This window comes from Oryzias latipes, chromosome 15 (assembly GCF_053564925.1).
Source record: "Oryzias latipes strain Hd-rR chromosome 15, Olatipes_Hd-rR_3.1".
Classification (NCBI taxonomy): Eukaryota; Metazoa; Chordata; class Actinopteri; order Beloniformes; family Adrianichthyidae; genus Oryzias; species Oryzias latipes.
In genome coordinates this window covers 28,683,477-28,704,354 of record NC_136251.1, presented here as the reverse complement: position 1 = coordinate 28,704,354, position 20,878 = coordinate 28,683,477, and the positions used below count along the sequence as shown (strand labels likewise).

The 20,878-nt window shown below is 41.6% G+C and overlaps 1 protein-coding gene across 2 annotated transcripts in view; it reads left to right on the top strand.

Annotated features, from left to right (window-relative positions):
- Positions 1-20,611, top strand: part of mcu (mitochondrial calcium uniporter) — a 61,573-nt gene extending 40,962 nt beyond the window's left edge. For both annotated transcript variants that reach the window (XM_011484664.4, XM_004077455.5), the window contains exons 3-9: positions 11,762-11,825; positions 13,598-13,768; positions 13,973-14,077; positions 14,166-14,326; positions 16,259-16,462; positions 17,814-17,930; positions 18,007-20,611. In XM_011484664.4, the coding sequence (XP_011482966.1) occupies positions 11,762-11,825; positions 13,598-13,768; positions 13,973-14,077; positions 14,166-14,326; positions 16,259-16,462; positions 17,814-17,930; positions 18,007-18,087 (903 nt within the window). In that variant the 3' untranslated portion in view covers positions 18,088-20,611. The remainder of the gene's footprint in view (positions 1-11,761; positions 11,826-13,597; positions 13,769-13,972; positions 14,078-14,165; positions 14,327-16,258; positions 16,463-17,813; positions 17,931-18,006) is intronic.
- Positions 20,612-20,878: the final 267 nt, after the last annotated feature.

The window sequence follows — 20,878 nt, the reverse complement described above, 5'->3', positions numbered from 1 at the left end:
GATTGTCCAAAAACGTCACATTTTTTTTGATTTTCAATCGTTCTTTACTTTCATATCATGTTTGTAGACATAATATTTTTTCAAATGCAAAAAAACAAAACCAATTTTGTTTGTAAATACATATTTCAATCTAGTTTGAAGACTTTTTTTAAAAAAAGCATAAACTTTAGTTTTTTTTTATCCAGTAACATGTTTATAATCCTTTTTTCTTTTCTTTTTTTTTTTTTGGTCTAAAAACCAGATTTGTATCAAAAATCTTGTTTAAAAAACATTTTAAAACTTCAGCTACAAGCATACCCCCCCCCCCCCAAAAAAAAAAAATAAAAAAAAATCCAAAAACCAGAACATAGTTTCTGCAGAGATGCAGGAATTTATTAGAAATTCACCTCTTGAGTTGTGGTCGGGACCGTCGGCGTGGAACAACCCCACCCCCCCTTCCTCTTGCCGTCACCGAGAGCTCAGGGAGGGAAGCCTGTGGACTTCCCAGCATATTTTCTACATCATCACTCATAGGCTCTTTTTCAAGCTGAATGTTTTTGCCTGCTCCTGATTCACAATGATTTGAATAAAGAAACACTCAGAAAAGCTATTTCACCCTTATTTTCTTTATTTATTTACTTATACATAAAAAAAGAAAATATTAAAAACAACAAAAACAGGACTTCCATCGGAGTGGGTCTTTAACCTTTTTGCTGTTTAATCTTTTCACTAACTTGCCGGATGCTTTTATTTTGAAGTAACAAGCGCATTCTGGTTTGATGGTCCTTCCATTAACAGATGTGTTCTTTAGAAATAACAGACTCTTTATTCACGTGAAAGTGAACCCTGTTGCTGGTCACTACAGTGAGATCCAAGATGGACAACTAATGCCGTAGTCACATGCACCTGTATTGGGGGGGTGGGGGGGGGGGTGACATCATCTTTAGGGGAGCGCAGGTGTGTCTTGCAGTTCCTTGAGGCTTGCATGGCCACCTCAAGAACCATCATAAAGCTGGAACATAGCATTGTCGTTTGTGTGTTAGGTGTATCGTGGAGCTAATGGAAGTTCCACACACTTAGTTGTGCTAAAAACATTTAAATTTCCTAAAGATTCCTGCCTCAGCGAAATAGAATAAAGCAACTTGACAACATTCCAGATCAAATAATTTTTAATTTAATTTTATTATTTTTTAGCTGCTTTATTATAAGTCCTCCACCTGGAACCACTGCTGCTCAGAGCTGCTGCTGCCGTCCCTGAAAACTTTTGGAAAACAAAAAACAAGATTGCAAAAGTCAAGAGTCACCCACTGGTTAAACGCAGGTTAAATAACCTTCCTGAGCCGTCTCACCAGTTCCTTCCACTGACTTTATTGTTTGGCAGTCAAAGGCTTGTTGAAGGCGTGGAGAGCGGCTGGGAAGCACTTGAAACGTTTCTCAGAAGAAACCTTCCCGGGGTTTGCTTCATAAATAAAAGATGCAGCGTGAGAACTGGATGATGTCGGTGTCTGTAACGCACGCGTTGTGGTAAAGCTCGACAAATATTCCACCTTTATTTACAGAATTACCTCTGAGCTGGAAAAACATTTGATATAGACGGAGCGGCGTCATGTTTTCATCTGTGAAGCAGCAGGAAGAGGCAATAATGTGTTTATGTATTGCTCCAAATGAAACCTTGTAGGTTCTGGTTTGGTTGTGGCTGAATGTGACCTGGAGGAAGTTGGTCTGCAGCTCACGTGTTTGCTGTCGACCACAGAGGAGCCGGCAGACGGAGCGAGTTCTCAGAACTGCTCTGCTTCGCAGTAAAACCAGGGTGGGTCAGATTAAATCAACAACTGCTGTGATTTTTAGATTTGGTTGAAAAAGTCACGCAAGTGGAAAAAATAAAAAAGTGGACACACGGGTCAGCCGAGTCCTCCGGTTCTGATGGGAACCGCTGCTTTTTTCTTCTGCTTGAATTATTTTGTTGTTCAAACCTGTTTCGTTGTTTCACCAGAACGCAAACAGAAATCGCCGCTCCCAGTTGTTCCATTAAGTGGGCTGGGCAGATTTTCCTTCTGCAGGTTGTTGTGTTTTTTATTTTTTAAATGAAATATTGTTTCAAATAATGAATTAAGATTTAGAATTACTATTTTGCCTATTCCTTTAACCTTTTAAATGCATATACAGTATTTGTATACTTGTTCTGATTTTTATTTATATTTAACTGAGGAGAAAAATCCTTTTTTTTTAAAGTTTATGAATGCGGGTCAAATTGACCTTAACAACAAAATTTTTATCATTCCTACAAAGACTGTTAAAATAAAAACAAACTAAATTAAAGATGCGTGTTACAGTGTCCCTCGGTGATAGTTAGGAGACAGCATTTTATTTGTTATAGTGTTTAGTTTTTGAAGTTACATTTGACCATTTTTCTAAAATTAAAGTGTCTGATTGTGATGTGATTTTCTGGATTTTGTGGATCGTTTTGTTGAGGTTTACCTATGATGGAAATTTTCACATGGTCACACACCAATACAATTTTATGGAAGAAAGGAAAAAAAAAGAACAAAATTGAATATAAAGAGGAGAAGATCTAAAATACAAAAGTCAACAATTTAATCGTCAAGATTGAACAGTTATCATTAAGTTTTGCTTAATAAACAATTGTTTAATCCTTATAGTTTACAAGGAGAATTATGAAAATATGTATATAAATGTATATTTATTTAAACATATATTTATGCATTGTTCAACAATAGTGACTAAAAAATTATAAATAAATCTATGCAAACATTTTTTTTTTTTACAAATTGCTGTTGAGTTTGTCAAAGAAATGTTTAAAGTCCGCTCTGATTATCTTCAGATCTATTTTAAAGCGTTCCCAGTGGTGTTTTTTTTTTCATCACCAGTTTCCCGTTTTTAGCCAAAATCATAATAAACTGTGTCGTTTTCTAGGACATAGTTTCTGCGTTGCGATTGCAGTTCATCAGAAACTCGCCTCTGAGTTCTGAGCAGGACTGGCCCCCACTTCCATCATCGCTGTGTTTTACACTCTCTCCAGCTAGCTTACAGCCCCTCACAACTTCCAGCCTTACATTACCGGTGCAACAAAAAATGGCGAGCAATGTCAGAGCCATCCAGACGTACATTTTAGATCCAGATTCCAGCTCAGACGAGGGAAACACAGACCTACATAGATCTGTTTGTCTGCAGGTGGATGCATCAGAATGGAGCAGAGCAGGGAGCTTGTAGCTCGCCAATTGTAGTCCTACATCACATTGTCTGCATGTTTTCATCTGTTCACAACAATTTGAAGACAGAAACACTAGGCAATACAACTTTAAGATGAATTTTCTTCATAAATGTCCCCTATCATGTGGTCAAAAAAAATCCTCAGTTCTTACAAAGCTAATGGTTGTTTTGGTGAGTTTTTAAAACTTCAAAGGATCTACTTCAAGCTGCATAAAGCCGTAGGGTCGGTTTTAATGCATAAAAGGGGGTTTATTTTGGACGCAGCTTACATGCGCGTCTGTCCAGAGTTCATGCGATTTACGGATCTTTCCAAATCGGCTGCGAGGCAGCAAACTTAAAATATGGCAATACATCATTTAGAATAAAAAAAGGAACTCAGAGACACACATGCACTGGAAAAAGGTCTTTTTCAAAACAAGTTAAAAAAATACATATTTTTCTATTGTTTTAAGTGAAAAATCTGCCCTGTTAAGATCAAATTTAATCTTGAAATTAGCTGTAAATAATCATAATGGTCTGAAAAGAAAAGTGTTTATTGCTCAAAAAAGAGTTTACATCTTAAAATTAGGTATATTTATGCACCCCCCCCCCATATACAGTAAAGTATTCCAACTATTCTTATTTCCAAATCCATAATCATCTTAAAAACTAGAATTACACATTTTGAGATGATTTTGTCTTAAAAATGTAACTTAAATCTATCCTGTTGTTAAAAATGTATTTGTTCAGAGTCAAAGTAAACTTTTCATTTTCATTCAAACTTTTCAAATTTCCCTAAATCTGTCTCTTGAGATGAGTCCCCTCACCATTCACAAATAAACATCCTAACATGTAAAGTAAAACCAATTTGTTTCTTTAGAGCTTTTGCTTAAAATAAGATGTTTTTCGAGATCAAATAACTCAACAGGATGTATTGTCCTAAAACAAGCCGTTACATCTCACTGAAAAGCTACCAGGAAGCAAATGAAATATTTAATATATTTAAATATTTAAACAAGGAACTAGACAAAACGATTTGGTGAAAGGTAATTTTTTGCAGTGTAAAGTATTTTGTTACATTTTTTGTTTGTTCTTCTTCATGGTGGCGAGATGATGCTTCTCGTGACTCCAGAATCCGCCCAAGAAGCTGCTCATTGATGGCTACATAACGAGCAAAGAGTGCCGGTGGGGTAAAAATAGAGCAGAAACAATGTCCAAGCCCAGAGCGGCCCTCACAGATTCCACTAAATCTCTCTTTATCAAGCATTGTGGGAATGTATTTCAACGTCACAAACCAGCACGGCCGCTAAACCGAGGATTGAAAACCATTTATCTAAAGCATAAACATTTTACTGTAGATTTTATTGCTGACGGATCATCCGACTGTAACCGGAGTCAAATAAGAGATTATGGTAAAAAAAAAAAAAATGATGAAGCTGAAAAACTGTGGAGCATCTTCTGCCCTGAAGCTTCACTGATGAGAGACGAATTGCTGGTGACCCAGTAATAATGCAGGCTCTCAGCGTGATACGGCATTAATCGCTGCTTTTTAGAGAAGCCGTCATTAGCGTTATGGAGGGAACGTCTCTGCTGCAAACATCTGACGTGGAATTTCTATCCTGTATGACTTTATTTAGCATCTTATGACAAATAAATGAGATTTTCACATACAGCCATTTAAAATAGTTTTTTTTGGGTGATGGTTTTCTGTGCTTTTGCATAATATTTGTATTTAGACAAACAACAGATTCATCATTTGTGTTTTTAACATGTTCTGGTGACATTTTTTTAATGATGCAGGACATACTTTAAGATACATTTTGCGTTTCTGGCAAAAAGGTCTGTTTTGAAAAAAAAAAACCAATGTTTTTTTTTTCTTAAAATAGAGAATAAATCTTCCAACCTGATCACAATTCAGCTAATTAGATGTTTAGAAGTTTTTATCAAACAGTGTTATGCCAACATGTTTATGTTTGTTGTTGTAATGAACTTTTATTTTGACTGAAATGTGTGATTCTGTACATTGATCAGAGAAATCAACCTATAAATCTTGGTTAATGTTGGTCCAGGGCAGACAATCCCCGGATGGTCCATCTCCAAAATCAGGTTGTTTCACCCTGGTTCCTCCAGAAATCAGAGATAGAAAGGTTAACTACATTTCCACACTAGCTAGTGTTAAGTAAAGCTTCAAAAAAAGAAGCAAAGGTATAAATAAAGCTTTTCTAAAAGATGCTTCTTTTTTGCAGTTTTGCACAAACATCCAGTGTTGGAGAAGATGAGCGAGGATACTGTACAGTTCTAATTAAGCTTTAACTAAGCTGTGTAAGAACTGTTCCGATCGACATGATTGATTACTGGGGTAGACAGGAGCTTCAAACATCCAGCTTCACACAGACCCGTGGCTCTGTCATCTCCGCTCAACTAGAAGGAAGATCGGGTTCAATCTTCTGTATTGCCAGTGAGGTCACCGCGAGTTCTAAAACATAAAAAGTGATGTCATCTGCAAAAAGCCGAGCGAGGATCTGTCTTCCTGAAGTAAATTTAAAGCTGACACAAGCAGCTAGTGCCATCTGCTGTATGGAAAGTCAAAGGGGGTCGTTTAAGTGTATGCATCTTTTTTCAGTAGCAGGTGCTGCCGCTCGGCTGAACCCAGCTCTGCATGGTGGCCGCGGGCGTCTGTCCCATAGTCGCCGGCGTAAAAACCTGCACTGCTCTTTAAGAATGCAGCCATTTCCACCGGTGTTGGTCCCAGCGAGAGGAGGTGGGGTGGGTGTCGATGCCACCATCAGACCGCTCCATATGTCCAAAAAGCTGGTCTTATCCGGAAAAATCAGACGAGCAAATCTCATTCCTGAAATGCAGTTCCTTAAAGAGAAATGGATTCATCTGGATTCATTTAGATCTCTCTGGGTTTTATTGCCTAATCAGAGGAAAATAGTTTTCACTATCCAGCCTGCATTGCAGTGGAGGGATCAGATTAGGAGGGGGGCCCATGGCTTCCCTCTGTGGATGAGAGGAAAACACTTAGTATGAGGATGCGACTGCAGCCTTCATATCTGCTAAAGTCTTGTAACAGAGTCCTTAGGAAAAGCAGCTTCTGTTTGTTATCTTGTCGAGTGGCTGGAGGAGAGACGCCGCTGACTGTTGTGTGGACGTTAGCACCGTTTGTGTTATCTGATGAGCAAAGTGTGCTGAATAAGCCCCACGCCGGGGTAAACACTACGGCGTATGTGTGTATCACGATTTTTCACAAAATCGATTCTTGGGTCCTAGTAATGTTGAGCTATTTCCAGTCTGTTATTTGGTTCATTTGTACTATTGCTGCTCAGTAACTGAAGTTTTCGATCAATCCAAGCCATCTTGTGCTGAAAAAGTTTTTATGAATAAAAAAAACTTCATCTTTTACTGTCTGTGTTGGTCAGCAGCCTCTTAATGTGAGCTATAAAAGGGTCATAAAGCAGAAACACAAATCCAGAGAGCTCCAGCAGATTAAAGGAATGAAGTCATCTTTCAGGTTTATTCCTTTCAGAAGGTGTTTTCGTGGCCAAATGTTCATTTTTCTTCTCTTCAGTTTACTAGTCCATAAATTGAATGCTTTATTGAATAAAATGGACCTTCAAGTGGAGTCAGCAGCAATGTTAACTTTTGGCCCGTGGGAGGGATAGAAGTGTCCTAGTTTTACATAGGCGAGGGGGTGAGGGTAAGAAAAGGGGTCTGTCAAGGACTAATAAAGGACAAACACCATGCACCATGGTAGATGAATAAAAGGAAATTTAGAGTCCTTCAGTCAAATGTCCTGATTCTTTTGTGAAGCGATACCTAAAGGATGCTTTTGACACTTCAACACTGGGTAAGATTTGCGTCCTTTGACAAGTGTGTCATGTGGCTGAAAACCACAGAGAAAAGTGACAGAAGTTTTGGAAATCCCGTCTCTCTGTCAGCATCTGTTGCTCAGGATCCTGTTAGCAGTGACTGCGTATTTAGACAGACTGTGTGGTCGTGTGATTCTGTGTGTTTATGGCCTATTTCGAGCCACTTTTTGCCATCTTCAAACCACGCTCTTCTACTAGCTTACAGCCCCTCTCACCCCCAACCCAACATTACCGTCGTCCTGCATCAGAATGGAGCGGAGCGGGGAGCTTGTGGCCCCCCAAGCGTATTTTCTACGTCACAATTAGGTTCTTTTTCAAACTGTATTTTTTCGTCTACTCCAGATTCACAACGATTTGAATAAAGAAATGCGTAGAAATGCAATTTCAAGCTTAATTTGTCATCAATTTGATTTGATTTTTTTATTTATTTGAAATGGTTTGTTTCAAACAAACAAATAAGAATAATACACAACAAACCTTACAATCATCAGTTATACATTCATACAATGATGTATCAAACTTTTTTTTTTTTTTTTTTTTTTTTTTTTTAACTTGTCCTGTCCAACAGCTAGGCAAACAGATGAGAGCTGAGGGCCTCTTGTGTTGGACATATTTTATTTTAACAAGAGGGGTTATTCATCTTCAGACAAACCAAAGGTATGTCTGAATAAACCCCTTTTGTAATTGAGGCCAAACTTTATTAATTTCAATCATGTTTGAAAATCTTTGGTGTTGGACCGGACGGAAAAGGAAAGAGGGGAAGTAGAGAGAGGGACGTTAGAGAGAGGGGGGGGTAGGAGGGTGATAATAGGAGGGGAAGGGGGGTAAGACCATGAAGCAGCATAGAGCAGACAGACTTACTGGTTGTTTATCGTTACGGTACGGTTCAAACGTAGTACAAAAAGGGCGGGGCCTGTTCACACACACTCAAATATTATCAACACACCTGCTAGCCGCAAAAATGTCCACATGTCAACATGCACACAAAACAGATAGTGTTCACGAACGCATACCTATGCCTTTAAACCAACTAGTGTAAAATCTTTCATTCATTCAATCATGCAACCTATTAGTGCAAAGGTGAGCCAACACCTGTGCTCAGGTGAGTGTTTATGTTCTTCTAAAATGGATGATGGAATGTGAAAAGAAGGAGGAGGAGCGCCCAGCCACCCCCACACCCACACCCCCGCCGCAGCAGCAGCGGCAGCCGGAATTCCCCCAACGCCACACGGGAACAGGCAGGGAACAACCGCCCCCCGGGCGACCAAGACCGCCACCCAGGCCAGGGCCAGCAGGACCGCCGCGAGGCCCCCAGAGCCAGAGAGCAGGGAGGCGCAGAGGGAAAGAGAGCGCCGCCCCAGCCCAGCCAGGAAAGCAGCCCCCCGCCGCGCCGGAAGAGCCCAACGCAGGGCCCCACCGGAGAGGGACGCCCACAGCCCCAGACGAGCACCCCACCACCACCCAGGAGTATGATGGAATGATGTATCAAACTTAAGATAATTAGACATAAAATTAAATATTGCTTGAAAGGGAGTGGAAGATAGTGAACTAATATAATGCCACCGCTGTTCTGCCGTAACCATTTGATTACATGATTTATCATTATCCGGTTAATAACTTTTGTCAGACTGAATTAAGAATCCTTAGGTATCAATAAAGCACATGACAAAGATGAATTACTTAATTATTGTGTAAAAAATAGACATAACTATTTTAGAAATCAACATGGCAAATGCAGATCAGTGATCTAAAATATATGGAGATTATGTAAATTAGAAAAATCATGTATATGATGTATATGATGACCCCCATTTTCATCACAGCGGGTCTTTAAGTTTAACCACCAAGACAAAAAAGCATCAAAACAAGTGTTTTTTAATGCATTTTGTTTTGCTTTGAGAAAATTTAAGTTTCTTTTGAATAAACTCCCCCAGTGGTCACTGGGGGAACTCACCTGGCTCCAGTTATTTTCAGTTTCAAACCTGACAGGAACATAAAAGTGTTGTCTCTTCTGTTTGGTTATAGTAAAAGGATAAAGATCGCCCCAAAAGTTGAATTATGTCGGAAAAATGAAGTTTATTCCTACAATAAATCAATGTAAGGCCTGTATCAAAGGAATGGTTAGTAGTCTGCTCATTATTACCTAAAGCTAGGATGTTTGGACAGTTTATCATAGTAAGAGTAAAAAACAAAAATCGGATTCATTCGGAGCCTTTTCACAAAGTTTAAAAAGACATCGATAAGTTAAATATAAAAAAGCATCGGATTCTAAATCATTAGAAATGATCTTTTGAGCTCACATTAGTCTCAGACAACACACACACAAAAACTCTCAATGATTTGCAGCTGAACCCTGAATTGATAGTTTATTACTCTAATGTAGGACTCCAGCTTCACATTATTAACTTTGGCATCATAGATCAGACAAAATAAGTGAGAATAGATCAGCATTTGGATCCAAAAGCCCCCAGGTGGGTTCAGCCAAACGGCTGGCTGGAAGAACATGAAAATGTATGAATTCGATGGGAATTGTTAGAAATTCCCGCCAAACGGCATGAAACATGTTGTCACTGGTAGAATAATTTTTCCTCTCTCCTGACGGTGAACAGGATCCTCGCTCCTCGGCTGACAGTTTATGAGCGCGTGGCGTTGCACACGGATGTGTTGCTGCTTTGACGAATCTTCAGCATTCTCACTCCAAGCTTATTTTTGCACGGAAAGGTGCGGATCAAACACGCATTTAACACTTGGTGTTAAGTAACACGCCAGCAGGTTGGCGTGGGCGTGCGGGGGGGCGGGTGGCGTGCAGCCGGCACGGCTACAAAGGGAGCTTTTTGTCTGCTAGGTTTCTGCTCACCAGACGTGATGGCTTTAAAGTCTTAATTGAAGGAAATTGCACCGACGCACAGGCGGGAGTTGATGAAATGGCGAGGAAGTGAAGGCGCATTGCAGATGACACTCGATAGAAGAACCAGCACATCAAGATTCAGTGCAAATTGCATGGATGGAGGAGGAGGAGGAGGAGGGAGGGTGAATTCTAGGGGCAACCCCCCTTGTGGACGAGGGAATCCTTTACTGCAGTGATCAGCAGTCCTCCTGGCTTTTTCCTTCAATGGTTTCTCATCTCAAACCCCTCCTTTTTGTTTTCAGTTCCTCCTCTTTTTTTTCTTTTTTCCTTTCTCTCGTTTGCCTCCATCTCTTGACACGAGTCACGTTTCAGCAGGGAGGGATCCTCTGCTGTGGGGTACAGTTGGTTAGAAAAGTACTCGTGACTCCCGCCGTTACTCAAGCCCTCATTATTTCCACCGCTCCCCTGCTGCTCCTCGTCACACCTCCTCCTTCCTCCTCCTCCTCCAGCCAGCTCATCTGTCCGTCTCACAAAGCCGGCGTGTTTGTGTCTTTCCCTCTCTTATCTGTGTGACATTGATTCCAAGGTTGCTGTGGTATTGACTGCTGTTAAATATTTCAGGCCGCATTTAGGTGGCGGTGTGCCGAGGGGGATGGAGTGAGGCTTTCCTTCACACATGCATGCGTGATTCAAGCTTTCATTCACAGACGGATGTGCATCCTGACGTCAGGGTCGGATGATTTGGACTTTGAGAGTCTCACCATCAAACCTTTTCCCTTCTTGGCTTCAAGCGGCAGCGGAGCACAGATGAGCAGATCCCTGCAAACTGTGCAGATATTCCAAGGCGGCTAAAAAGCCCCATCTCAGCACACCATACAGGCCAAGCATAGTCAATACTTGGCCTGTACTGGAGACAGCAGCTCTCATTTAAAGCTTGCACACCAGTGTGCTGCATCAGCAACACGCCGCTGCCGCTTCCTTGTAGCTCCCAGACTTGCAGTTTAGGCAGCAGGTAACTGTCAGCGTTTCCATCGTTTATCCTGTCGTCGTCTCCTCTTTTCGACGCCGGCTTTGTCCGTTCGAATTAGACATCTGTCTTCTAATTGGCAGACACATTTCCCGCCTGACTGACAGGCTGCTCGGAGCCTGAGTGCCTCTGCAGTGAAAGCGTGCAGACAGGAGGATGCATGCATGTTCCTCTGGCCCTGCGTGGAGGCATTCTCCAGCTGTGTACAGACTTGTTGTGAGCCGAGTGTCAAGCTGACAGATGTGTTTTGAAGCAGCGGGATGTCCTGTTTCTGATCTCTGTTATGAGAATTATTCAGCAGGAAAGAGGGTTTCCCTTTTTTCTTCGGAGGAAGCAGCTTTTTTCTTTGAATTGGGCAGGAACGTCTGGCCGTCTTGAATCAACCTAAGCACAACAAGCGCTCACATTAGAACAGAATGCATGAATGCAAGAGTTTTTGGATCTGAACAAATGCAGGATCTGTGCAGGAAACCGCGCTGATACTTTTGGCTGCCTGTTCTCTGTGTGTCCCTCTGTGGTTTTTGTTTTTGGGCCATGTTAAAACGGGACACGGGAAGCTTTGTGAAATGGATTTCCGCGACTGCGCAGCCGCAGTCGTCTAATCTTGCCTCCTTGGGTGTGGCTCAGCTCTGCAAACAGGAGCGTTGTCACCAAGTGAAAACCGTTTTGTGAGTAATCCTGCCACTCGAGGAAAGTAAATGGGGCAGATTAGGGTCGTGTCGAGTTTCTGAGTGCCTCACTTACCCCAGCGGGAAATCTAGAACTTGTAAAATGAGAGTGCTTGAAGGGGGGAGCTCTACAATTACTGTCTGTTCCTCTCTGCAGGTTTGGAGGGGCGCCCCCTCATGGCATGGCCAGAGACTGTTGTGTTCTTCTGCTGCTCCTGAAGGTAAGTCCTGCCCTTCTTCACACTGAGGGGATCCCTTCCAACAACACAAAAATACAACTTTATCAGCTTCTGCAAACTGCATGGGACAAATGTGATTTTGACCAGAAAGAGACGCCTCATTGATCGTTTTTAGTGAGCACCCAGTGGTCATTATTATGGAATATGTCTCATGTAGCATCTGCTCGCTGGTGATGGAGAGCAGAGGTGGTTGGAAGGAACTCAATTTTTAAGTGAGTTTTAAAAGTGTGCGAAGGATCTCTGATAACTAACAGGAGTGACGGATGCAAACCCACCAAAACCTTCCAGGAGAGGTGGGGTGGCCGGCGGATGATCCCTCACCTCCCTGCCGGAGGTCCTGCAGAGATCTGCTGATTCACTGCAGTGGCTCTTTGGCTGCGGGCGGCGTTTTCTGGATTCAGCGTGGATCACCTTCTCTCTGCGTTGATTCATGGCTCTGTCACTGCAGGCCATTCAGAAGGACAATCAGGCAGAAGCTGTGCAACTTCATAACAACCATCGTTTGGTTCGGGACCAGCATTGATGCAATACCAGCCTTATGAATACATTATGACGAGCACAAAAGCAGCTAATGGGTGTGTAATTTTCTTGGCTGCTCTGAGATCCCCCTCTTGTTACCCAGTAACAGCTGTTATACCCCCTCCCCATCCTTGAAAGCAGAACTAGGAGGACGCCAACAAAGCAGATGGACGGGTTGTTTGCTTTGAAATTCTTTCAGGATAATTCCTAACTACACTACGTCCAGCTGCAGGGGCGTTATTTCGTTTATTTTAATTAAAGGGACACGAAATATCGCACATCACTAAATCTTCATGTTTGTTTTGCAAACTACTAATAGATTAATGCTGATGTACCTTCCAAATGAAATACATCTTAAAATCCTACTCTGATCATCTTTTGATCAAAGCGTTCCCAGTGGTCTGGTTCCTTAGAAGTATATCAAAAAGTGTGACCCCCATGGCCTTAATTTGCTTTACTTGTCCTCCATCATCAGAAAAAGGCAGGTTTTAAACACCAAAAAATAGGATTATCATTGAAGTGGGTCTTTAACCCTGGGTGATTTGCAAGTGAATGGCTGCAGGTGTGCAGACTTTCCAAAACCACTTTTATGCAGAAGCGGATCGGCTCTACCTGCTCAGGTTTCACCCAGAGGGGTTTCAGAGTGACACGTTTTTAATAAAAAATGGAGGAATTTGGAAGAATCCAAATGTTTGTTGCCTCAATTACAGTATAGTTAGTATCACGTCGTTAGGAGAAAATGGATCTCAAAGAAATCCTCAGTTGAGACCCGATTGATTTGATGATCGATTGATTGGTTTATTTCAAGTAATTTCATTAATAACAAGAGGAAAGAAATATCAAATCTATTTAGGATAAATACAAGAAGATGACACTATTGTCCTGACATTATAATTGATTTTTAATTTAGGCACATTTGTCCTTATACATACAGCATACACATTAAATCTATTGAATTTAACGATCAATCAAATAGTTTGATAAATTGCTTAAAGGCAGTGGGAAAAAGCGACTTTAATCTCACTCATATTGTGTTCTTCTTTACCAATTCTTTAATATAACTTTTAAAGGCATTTTTTTTAAATATGTTTTTGTAGAATCAAAAGTTAGTTTTTGTCCTTATTTATTTATTTGAGCAGCTGGATAATAGTTCTGTTGTATTTGAATCCCTCTCTGGAGAGTTCTCCCATCTTGCAGCCTCAAACTGCTCTCTTTTGTCTCCCTGTTGTCTGCAGAGGTGACGGTGGTCTACCAGAATGGGCTGCCAGTCATCTCAGTCAGTTTGCCGTCCCGGCGAGAGCGCTGTCAGTTCACCCTCAAGCCTCTGAGCGACTGTGTGGGGGTTTTCCTGCAACAGCTCCAGGCGGAGGACAGAGGCATCGACAGAGTAGCCATCTACTCCATGGGTATGAGCACCAACACAACACTGGAGTGAAGAAGGTTTTTAACGCCACTTTCTGCATCGCTCTGCTCGCTGCTCATTATGCCGAAACGTCCACTTGTGTTTCTGCTTTTGCCTCTCATGATAATCAGACGACAACAAGCCTGATTATGGTGAGAGGTGAGGGGAGTTTGAAGTGGAAACCCATCAGCCGTCTGCCTCTCCACAGATGGAGCACGGGTTGCCTCCTCCACCGGCATAGACATCCTCCTGCTGGATGACTTCAAGCTCGTCATCAATGACACCACACATCTGGTGCGGCCCCCCAGGAGAGGTGAGCACCAGCGGAGGGGAGGGCCCTGCCTGCTCCTTGTCAGTTGCGTTATCTCAATATCCGTTTGCCTCTCGTCTTCCCCGCTCAGAGGTCCTGCCCAATGAGGAGGCAGAGAGGTTGAATGACGTCAAGTTCCTGGTGCAGCAGCTCTACACCACGCTGCGCATCGAGGAGCACCAACTCGGCAAAGAACGCGAACTGATTCTGCGACTGGAGGACCTCAACTCTCAACTTCGCCCCTTAGAAAAGGTCCGGTACCAGTTTCTGCCCAGAGATCCAAGAACAGGCGAAACAAAACCACCTAATTAAAGCCTTATAGACACAACTGCCCCTGGCGAGAAATGTGCAAACCTGTAAAGGACGATGTTCATGCGCAATTTTTTTAATAGGTATGCGGCAGACAACACGCTGTAGCAAACAATTGTAGAACATATAACACAGGCGTGTCGTACTCATTTCTTCACCCCTCAAATCCAGTGCACAGCACAAGAGGCCCGTTAAGTGCTGTTCACGTGATAAGTGTTAGCAGAAAAGAGGAAATTAGACCATCACAGTGGCTTGTGTGGGCACTTTACGGGCATCCTACATGCACGTGTCACGTGCACACATTTGCAGTATTTGGGCACAGTCAGTGGGGAGCCAGGACTCGCACCTCACTAGCGACTAAAGTGTGTCGTAAGGGCGCCATACGACAGGATCAACCGTACACCATAAGTGCCTCCAACTCACACAACTACACAATACACTTACCACACACACGACAATGGTACGTTCCATTTTCATGCACCTGTACAGGTGCATGTGGCTTGGGCTTGTATAAGTCTTCACTGCAACCTGTCGCCTGCAGCATTCGTGTAGGAAAAAATGTGCATTAACATTTTCTCTGACAGGTTTACAGCCTTGATAGTTTGTGCAACCCCTGGACATGCCCAGAACAGGTTTGCCCATTCTATGCCCACTAATCCACTCATGAGGGCAGTTGTGACTAAGGCTTTAGTAACAGCAGTAGGTTTTCAAAAATAGGCTTTTTTGCACATGGAAATCTACTAAAAGTTCATTTGAAGCTGCTCAAGATAAAACGTCCTTGGTTAAATAAGTAAAAATAATTAAAAGCTTGCATGCATCTGCAAAGATCTAAAATGAATTAAACTTTTTTTTTTATTTTTTAACTTCTTTCCCCCATTTACGGCGTTCTCATGATGCGACACCTCAGCAGCAGACAGTTCGTCCAGTCAGTCCAAATATGATTTAAAGTTTGAAGTTCTTCACACAACTTTAAGGCAAACATGCTTTTATTTTGCTTGGGGAAAATTATGGAATTAAGTTTGGAAAGACAAGAAAAAGTTCTGAAAAGTTGCTCCAATAAGGTTTTATGTAAGAAATGTAGTGTTGTTTGGTGCAGAAGGTAGTCTCTCATTTTTACTTCTTTTTCTGTTAAACTTTAATATTTAGATAGAAAAAAACTAAGAATTTCATTCGTCTCACTGCTCCTTTCCAGTCATGAAGATGTGTGGACTTATGTTGGACTGAATATGTTAAAGTATTGCAGTAGTCCTCATTGAAGGGAGCAAATAAACAGAAGAAGAACAAATACCTCCTGAACTTTTAGTCAATCTAGACGATGACGATTAGCAAAGGTGTGATCAGAGGAAGAGCTGGAAGCTGTTCCATCCCTGGAGCATTATGGGTAGATGGTCAAAGAGAAAATCTGCAGTACAGTCAAATGTTTCTGCAGTAGCATCAGAGTCAAAATGAAGAATATGATGAAGAGTCTGAGAACCCCAGTCACAGGAAGCTCAGAACCAATAGATCATAATGTCTAAAATGGGTTTAAATTGTTGTAAAAACAGTACTTTTTCAGTTTCTCAAACCTCTTCTTATGTACTTTCAGCTCATTGGGCCAAAACTCTGTCATGTCAAAGTGGGTTTTTGGGGCTCTGGAACACAAAATAATCAATAAATCCACAGCTTTTTGGCTTTAAGTTGAAGATCTTTAGGAAAAGTTTCTTTAAGGGCTGATTCTGTTATTTTAGCATAAAATAGACAATATTTTTAGCTTAACTTCCATTTACGTGCATCACTTTGGCCCTTTTGGCTTCTTTAGAATCACTTTGCATGTATATATTTTTATTTGTCTGGAGTTGATCCCCTTGGAAAGCATGACTGTCTTGGTGTGTGCAGGTGAGGGAGGAGCTGAGTAAGAAGGCAGAGCGACGCACCACATGGGTGCTCTGGGGGGGCATGGCGTACATGGCCACCCAGTTTGGCATCCTGGCCCGGCTGACCTGGTGGGAGTATTCCTGGGATATCATGGAGCCGGTCACCTATTTCATTACCTATGGCACCGCCATGGCCATGTATGCCTACTTTGTTCTTACACGTCAGGTAAGGCTATTTTCTATGTTTGCTGCGACTTGTATTCATTTATAACAATGTTTTTTTAAACACATAAATATAATTTTATTATGGATTTGCACATTTTGTTTTATGAATTTCTACTTGATCGGACAAAGAAACTTTCAGAAAAACTCTAAGACAGAATGGCTCCAGATCCTGATTTGATCCGCTTTTAATTCATGAAATTGTCCTAAATTCCTAAATGTGTCCCTACTTTTTTTTTTTTTTTACTTTTTGTCACGAAAAAAATAAAAACTTTCCCAGGAATCAATCATTCAATCAGTTTTATTATTTGTGTAAGACTCATAAAAGCAAAAGCAACCAAAGGGCTGAACATAAAATCAAATATACATAAAATCACTAAACAATAAGATACATTAAAATAAACAATAAAACACCATGCACCATGTCTTAAAGTCGTAAACTGGTCATAAGTCATTTTTTTCCTCAGGTGGCCAATTATTTTACGCTCATCAATGCAGGAAAATGGAAAAGTGCAAATTCATAGACAAATGGCTTGAAAAATAGAGATTACTCATAGTAAATAAAACCAACTGAGCTGTAAAACATCTTCAGTACATCCAGAATGCTGCTGCTCGAGTCTTGACCAGAACCATCTAGACTTAAAACATTTCTGTTTAGCCGTGTAAATGACTGAAAGGTCCTATCTGCACTTTTCTTTCCTTTCCTTCCTGTATTTTTAAATCACTTTTCAAAATTTTTTTTTTCTTTTCTTTTAAAGTAAATTTTACGTTGATTATTTCTATGATGTTTTGTGATTTTAATGCATTTTTCTGTTTTGTGAAGCACCTTGAATTACTTTGTGTACGAATTGTGCTATACAAATAAACTTGCCTTGCCTTGCCTTGCCTTGGTGGAAATCCTTATATACGGTTTGGTGAAAGACCTGATAAACGTGGCACAAAGGGGATCCAGGTAATCGAATCGCATGTGAGCGAAAGCAGACGCCGACCGTTTGTTTCCCTTCCACTGCAAACGACGGGTGTTGGAAAAAATCGCATCGTGATGATTTTCTGGATTATTTTTTCCCCACTTTGTATCTCGTAGTTGAGGTTGAAAATTACAGGCCTCTCTCATATTTTCAAGTGGGAGAACTTGCACATTTTGCAGCTGACTAAATACTTTTTTGCTCCACATGATCCCCTCCATCATGAGAAAAATGCCACATTACAAATTTTTTTTCGTCAGAATGGATTTTGTCTTAAATTTAACTTTGTTGAAACCCTGAAAGATATTCCTCGTTTTTGTTTTTTTTCTTACTCCACCCTAAGATGTGGATTCTTCTTAACGTTATTGTTTCCGTCTCTAAACCCTGCAGGAGTACGTTTACCCAGACGCCAGAGACAGACAGTATCTGCTGTTCTTCCACAAGGGGGTGAAGAGAACACGCTTCGACATCGAGAAGTACAACAAGCTGAAGGACGACATCGCTGAGGTACATCTCTCTCTTTTTGATTCTGTTGTGCCTTCGCCTCTCCACCCATACCTTTTCATTTCCTCTGCGTCCGCAGGTGGAGTTGGATCTGAAGCGTCTACGGGACCCCCTCCAGCTCCAGCTCCCAATTCAGCAGCTATCCGAAACAAAAAATTGACGGAAAGAGCTGCTTCCTCCTGTCCAAGCTCTTAATTTCCTTTTCTTTTTCTTGCTTTTTTTGTAATTTCCTTCTTTCTTTCTTTCTGCCACCATGTCCTCGCCTTATAACCCTACTACCCCCCCCCTCCTGTTCCTGAGTTTAAAATTTAGCTCTTTCTTTTTTCTTTTGTCCAATTTTTTTTTTTTTTTTTTTTTTTACTCTCTGGGCTGAATATTTCAGTTGGAATCGGAAGATTTTTCAAAAGAAAAGGATGGTGAGAGAAACTGAACACGTCTCACAGCTGAAGGATGAAGAGGACGATGATGATGATGACGCCACACAGCAGCATCGAGCTGAGCGAGTGTGTTTGTGGGACACAGTCACCAGCCTTTTGGCAAACACGCAGCCGTGGCTCGGACACGTTTACCGGGAAGTTCTGACCCAAGCCGAACCTCCAAGGATACTTGGGTTTCCCATGATATTCCCTGGAACTCTGCCGCCCGCCACGCCTCCTTTGAGCCGCGCCTCCTCCAGGTGAAAGTCCTTCCCTGTGCGACCTCCGTCAGGAGCATATCTCGCCGGCGGGATGCAGGAATCTCTGCTTTCCTCTTCCTGTTGACATCTTGAGGGGCAGTCTGACAGTCCTACCGACAACAACATCACTGTGTTCTTTTATTCCGAAAAAAAAGGAAAAAAACAATATTTTGGCACTTTTTATTTTGAAAGCCATAGTATATTTGTTATGAGAAAATACAAAAAAAGTATAAATATAAATATATACAATCAAATAAATGGATGACCAGAAGCTAGTTTTCTTTTGCAGCGGGGGGGAGCTCTCTTAGGAATACCATTTCAGCATAGAGTCATTTCCGTCCTGTCCAAACCGTCTGCCGCCACAGAGGGCCTTACACTGAAAGCGTTCACAGTCCGACGTGTTTTTTAAAACGGCTCAGGAGCTGCGTCCCGCTCGGACGGACGGCTCCGGAGGCGGGAAAACCAGAGCTGACATCAAATCAGGTGGGAAATGTCTTTCTCTGGAGCTGAATGTCGGACAAAAATCCAAGTTTGCTGCAAACTAAAGACGATAACCGCAGGCTCACAGAAACCCCTGAGCATGCTCTGCTCCTTTATCCAAGAGCGGCTTTTCTCGCAGAAGGAGAAGGATGTTTTTATTTGCTTAAAGAAACACTACAACCGGAAAAAGACGAGAACCTCCTCTCCCTGCTCCCTCAGTTGCAAGCCAGGGTAGACTGCATGCTGTGGTGTGCCCTCTGTAGAAACTTATGAATGTTTAGGAGCATTATTGCAACTTTTGTACTTGATGGGGCACATTTGTTTGCCACAGTTTCCTCCACATATCTTTTAAGACCCACTCAAAGCCATATCTGTCTTCTTTTTGTTTTTTGTTTTCAAGTCAACCTTTGTCCACCTCGCGTCATTTTCTGTTCATGTTGAGGATTGGTGGCCTTTTTCGCCAGCCCCTTTTATCACTCCAAAAAGAGGAGAAACACGTCTCCTAGACCGGTTATTTTTGACTGCCTCTGCAGAGGGGAGGTGCACTGACCCAAAGGGAGCTTGTCTAAAGTTCAAGATGACGTAGAACTGGTGTGGCTGGATGCCGTGGAAGAGATCGGCATGTTTACCTGCAGGTTATCAGACAGGATCTGGCCCTGCAGGAACAGCATTTCAGTTTCAAATGCAGGAAAACTCCATGTATTTGCAAATGGAGGCTCTGTCTGAATGATCAGAAGTCGACTTTGTTGTGAATCAAACCCGCAGACCTTTGGTCCCCCCCTCTGCATTTTTCTCCTCAACACATCTGTCCACCATCGTCTTTTCTTATCTTACTTTGAAATCCATTATTGCCTTTTTTTTCTCTTTACTTTTCAAAGACGAAATATATCAAATATAGGGAAATTTATCCTAAAGAGGGTGTTGCATGAATGTATGTTTACATGAGAAGTTATGTAAAAAAGAAAAAAAAAAGATTTATTAAAATAACTGCAAAGATAATTTAAGAGCGTCGTTTGTAGAGGTTTTAGTCGTTAAAAAGGGCGGTGGTCAGGGCGCCGTCTAAAGACTCCGCCCTGACCCATGTGATTTATACCCCAGCCAACAAACTGCTCGAACCCCGCCCCGTCGTGTTTACCACCAAAGCCCCGCCCCTCCTCACGCTTCACCCACCTTCAGAAACGGATGGAAACACCACCCTCCGTCACTTGAAGACTCGTGTCGGGGCACACCTCAGACCTCTTCTCCAAAGTCCCATTAATATTGTTGTTCTGTTATTTTGGTTCTAATTATTTTTGCCTTGCACTTGCTTTAAGGCACCTTTAAACGGCCCAAAGAGTGAAGCAGACTTAGGATGGAAAAGGTCTCGTCCTTCATTCTGACCTCTTTTGTGTTTGTTTTCTTCAGTTGACATAAGATGCTGTAATGTTGGCAAAAAAGAAAAATGTAAAATCCTGTATCATTTATGAAATATGTATAAAAGAGAAATGTAATTCAATTATCAATAAAACTCTTATCCAGTTTTTGGAAACACTTGTCCTGATGACGTTTTTTTTGTTGTTGTTGTGTTTGTTTTTTGGCAAAGAGGAAACATTCAAGGTCCAGAGGATCTGCTGTGATCCTGCCTGACCTCCAGCTGCTTCTGTGCAGGATGTCCTTTAAGATTAACCTGTTCATTTGAAAAAAAAACAGCGAAAGAAATGAAAAAAAATAAGTTATTTCCTTGATTTGATAGAATTTGAATAGTATTACACTGAATTTTAGAAATAAAACATGCCTCTTAAAGAGCGTTCAGACT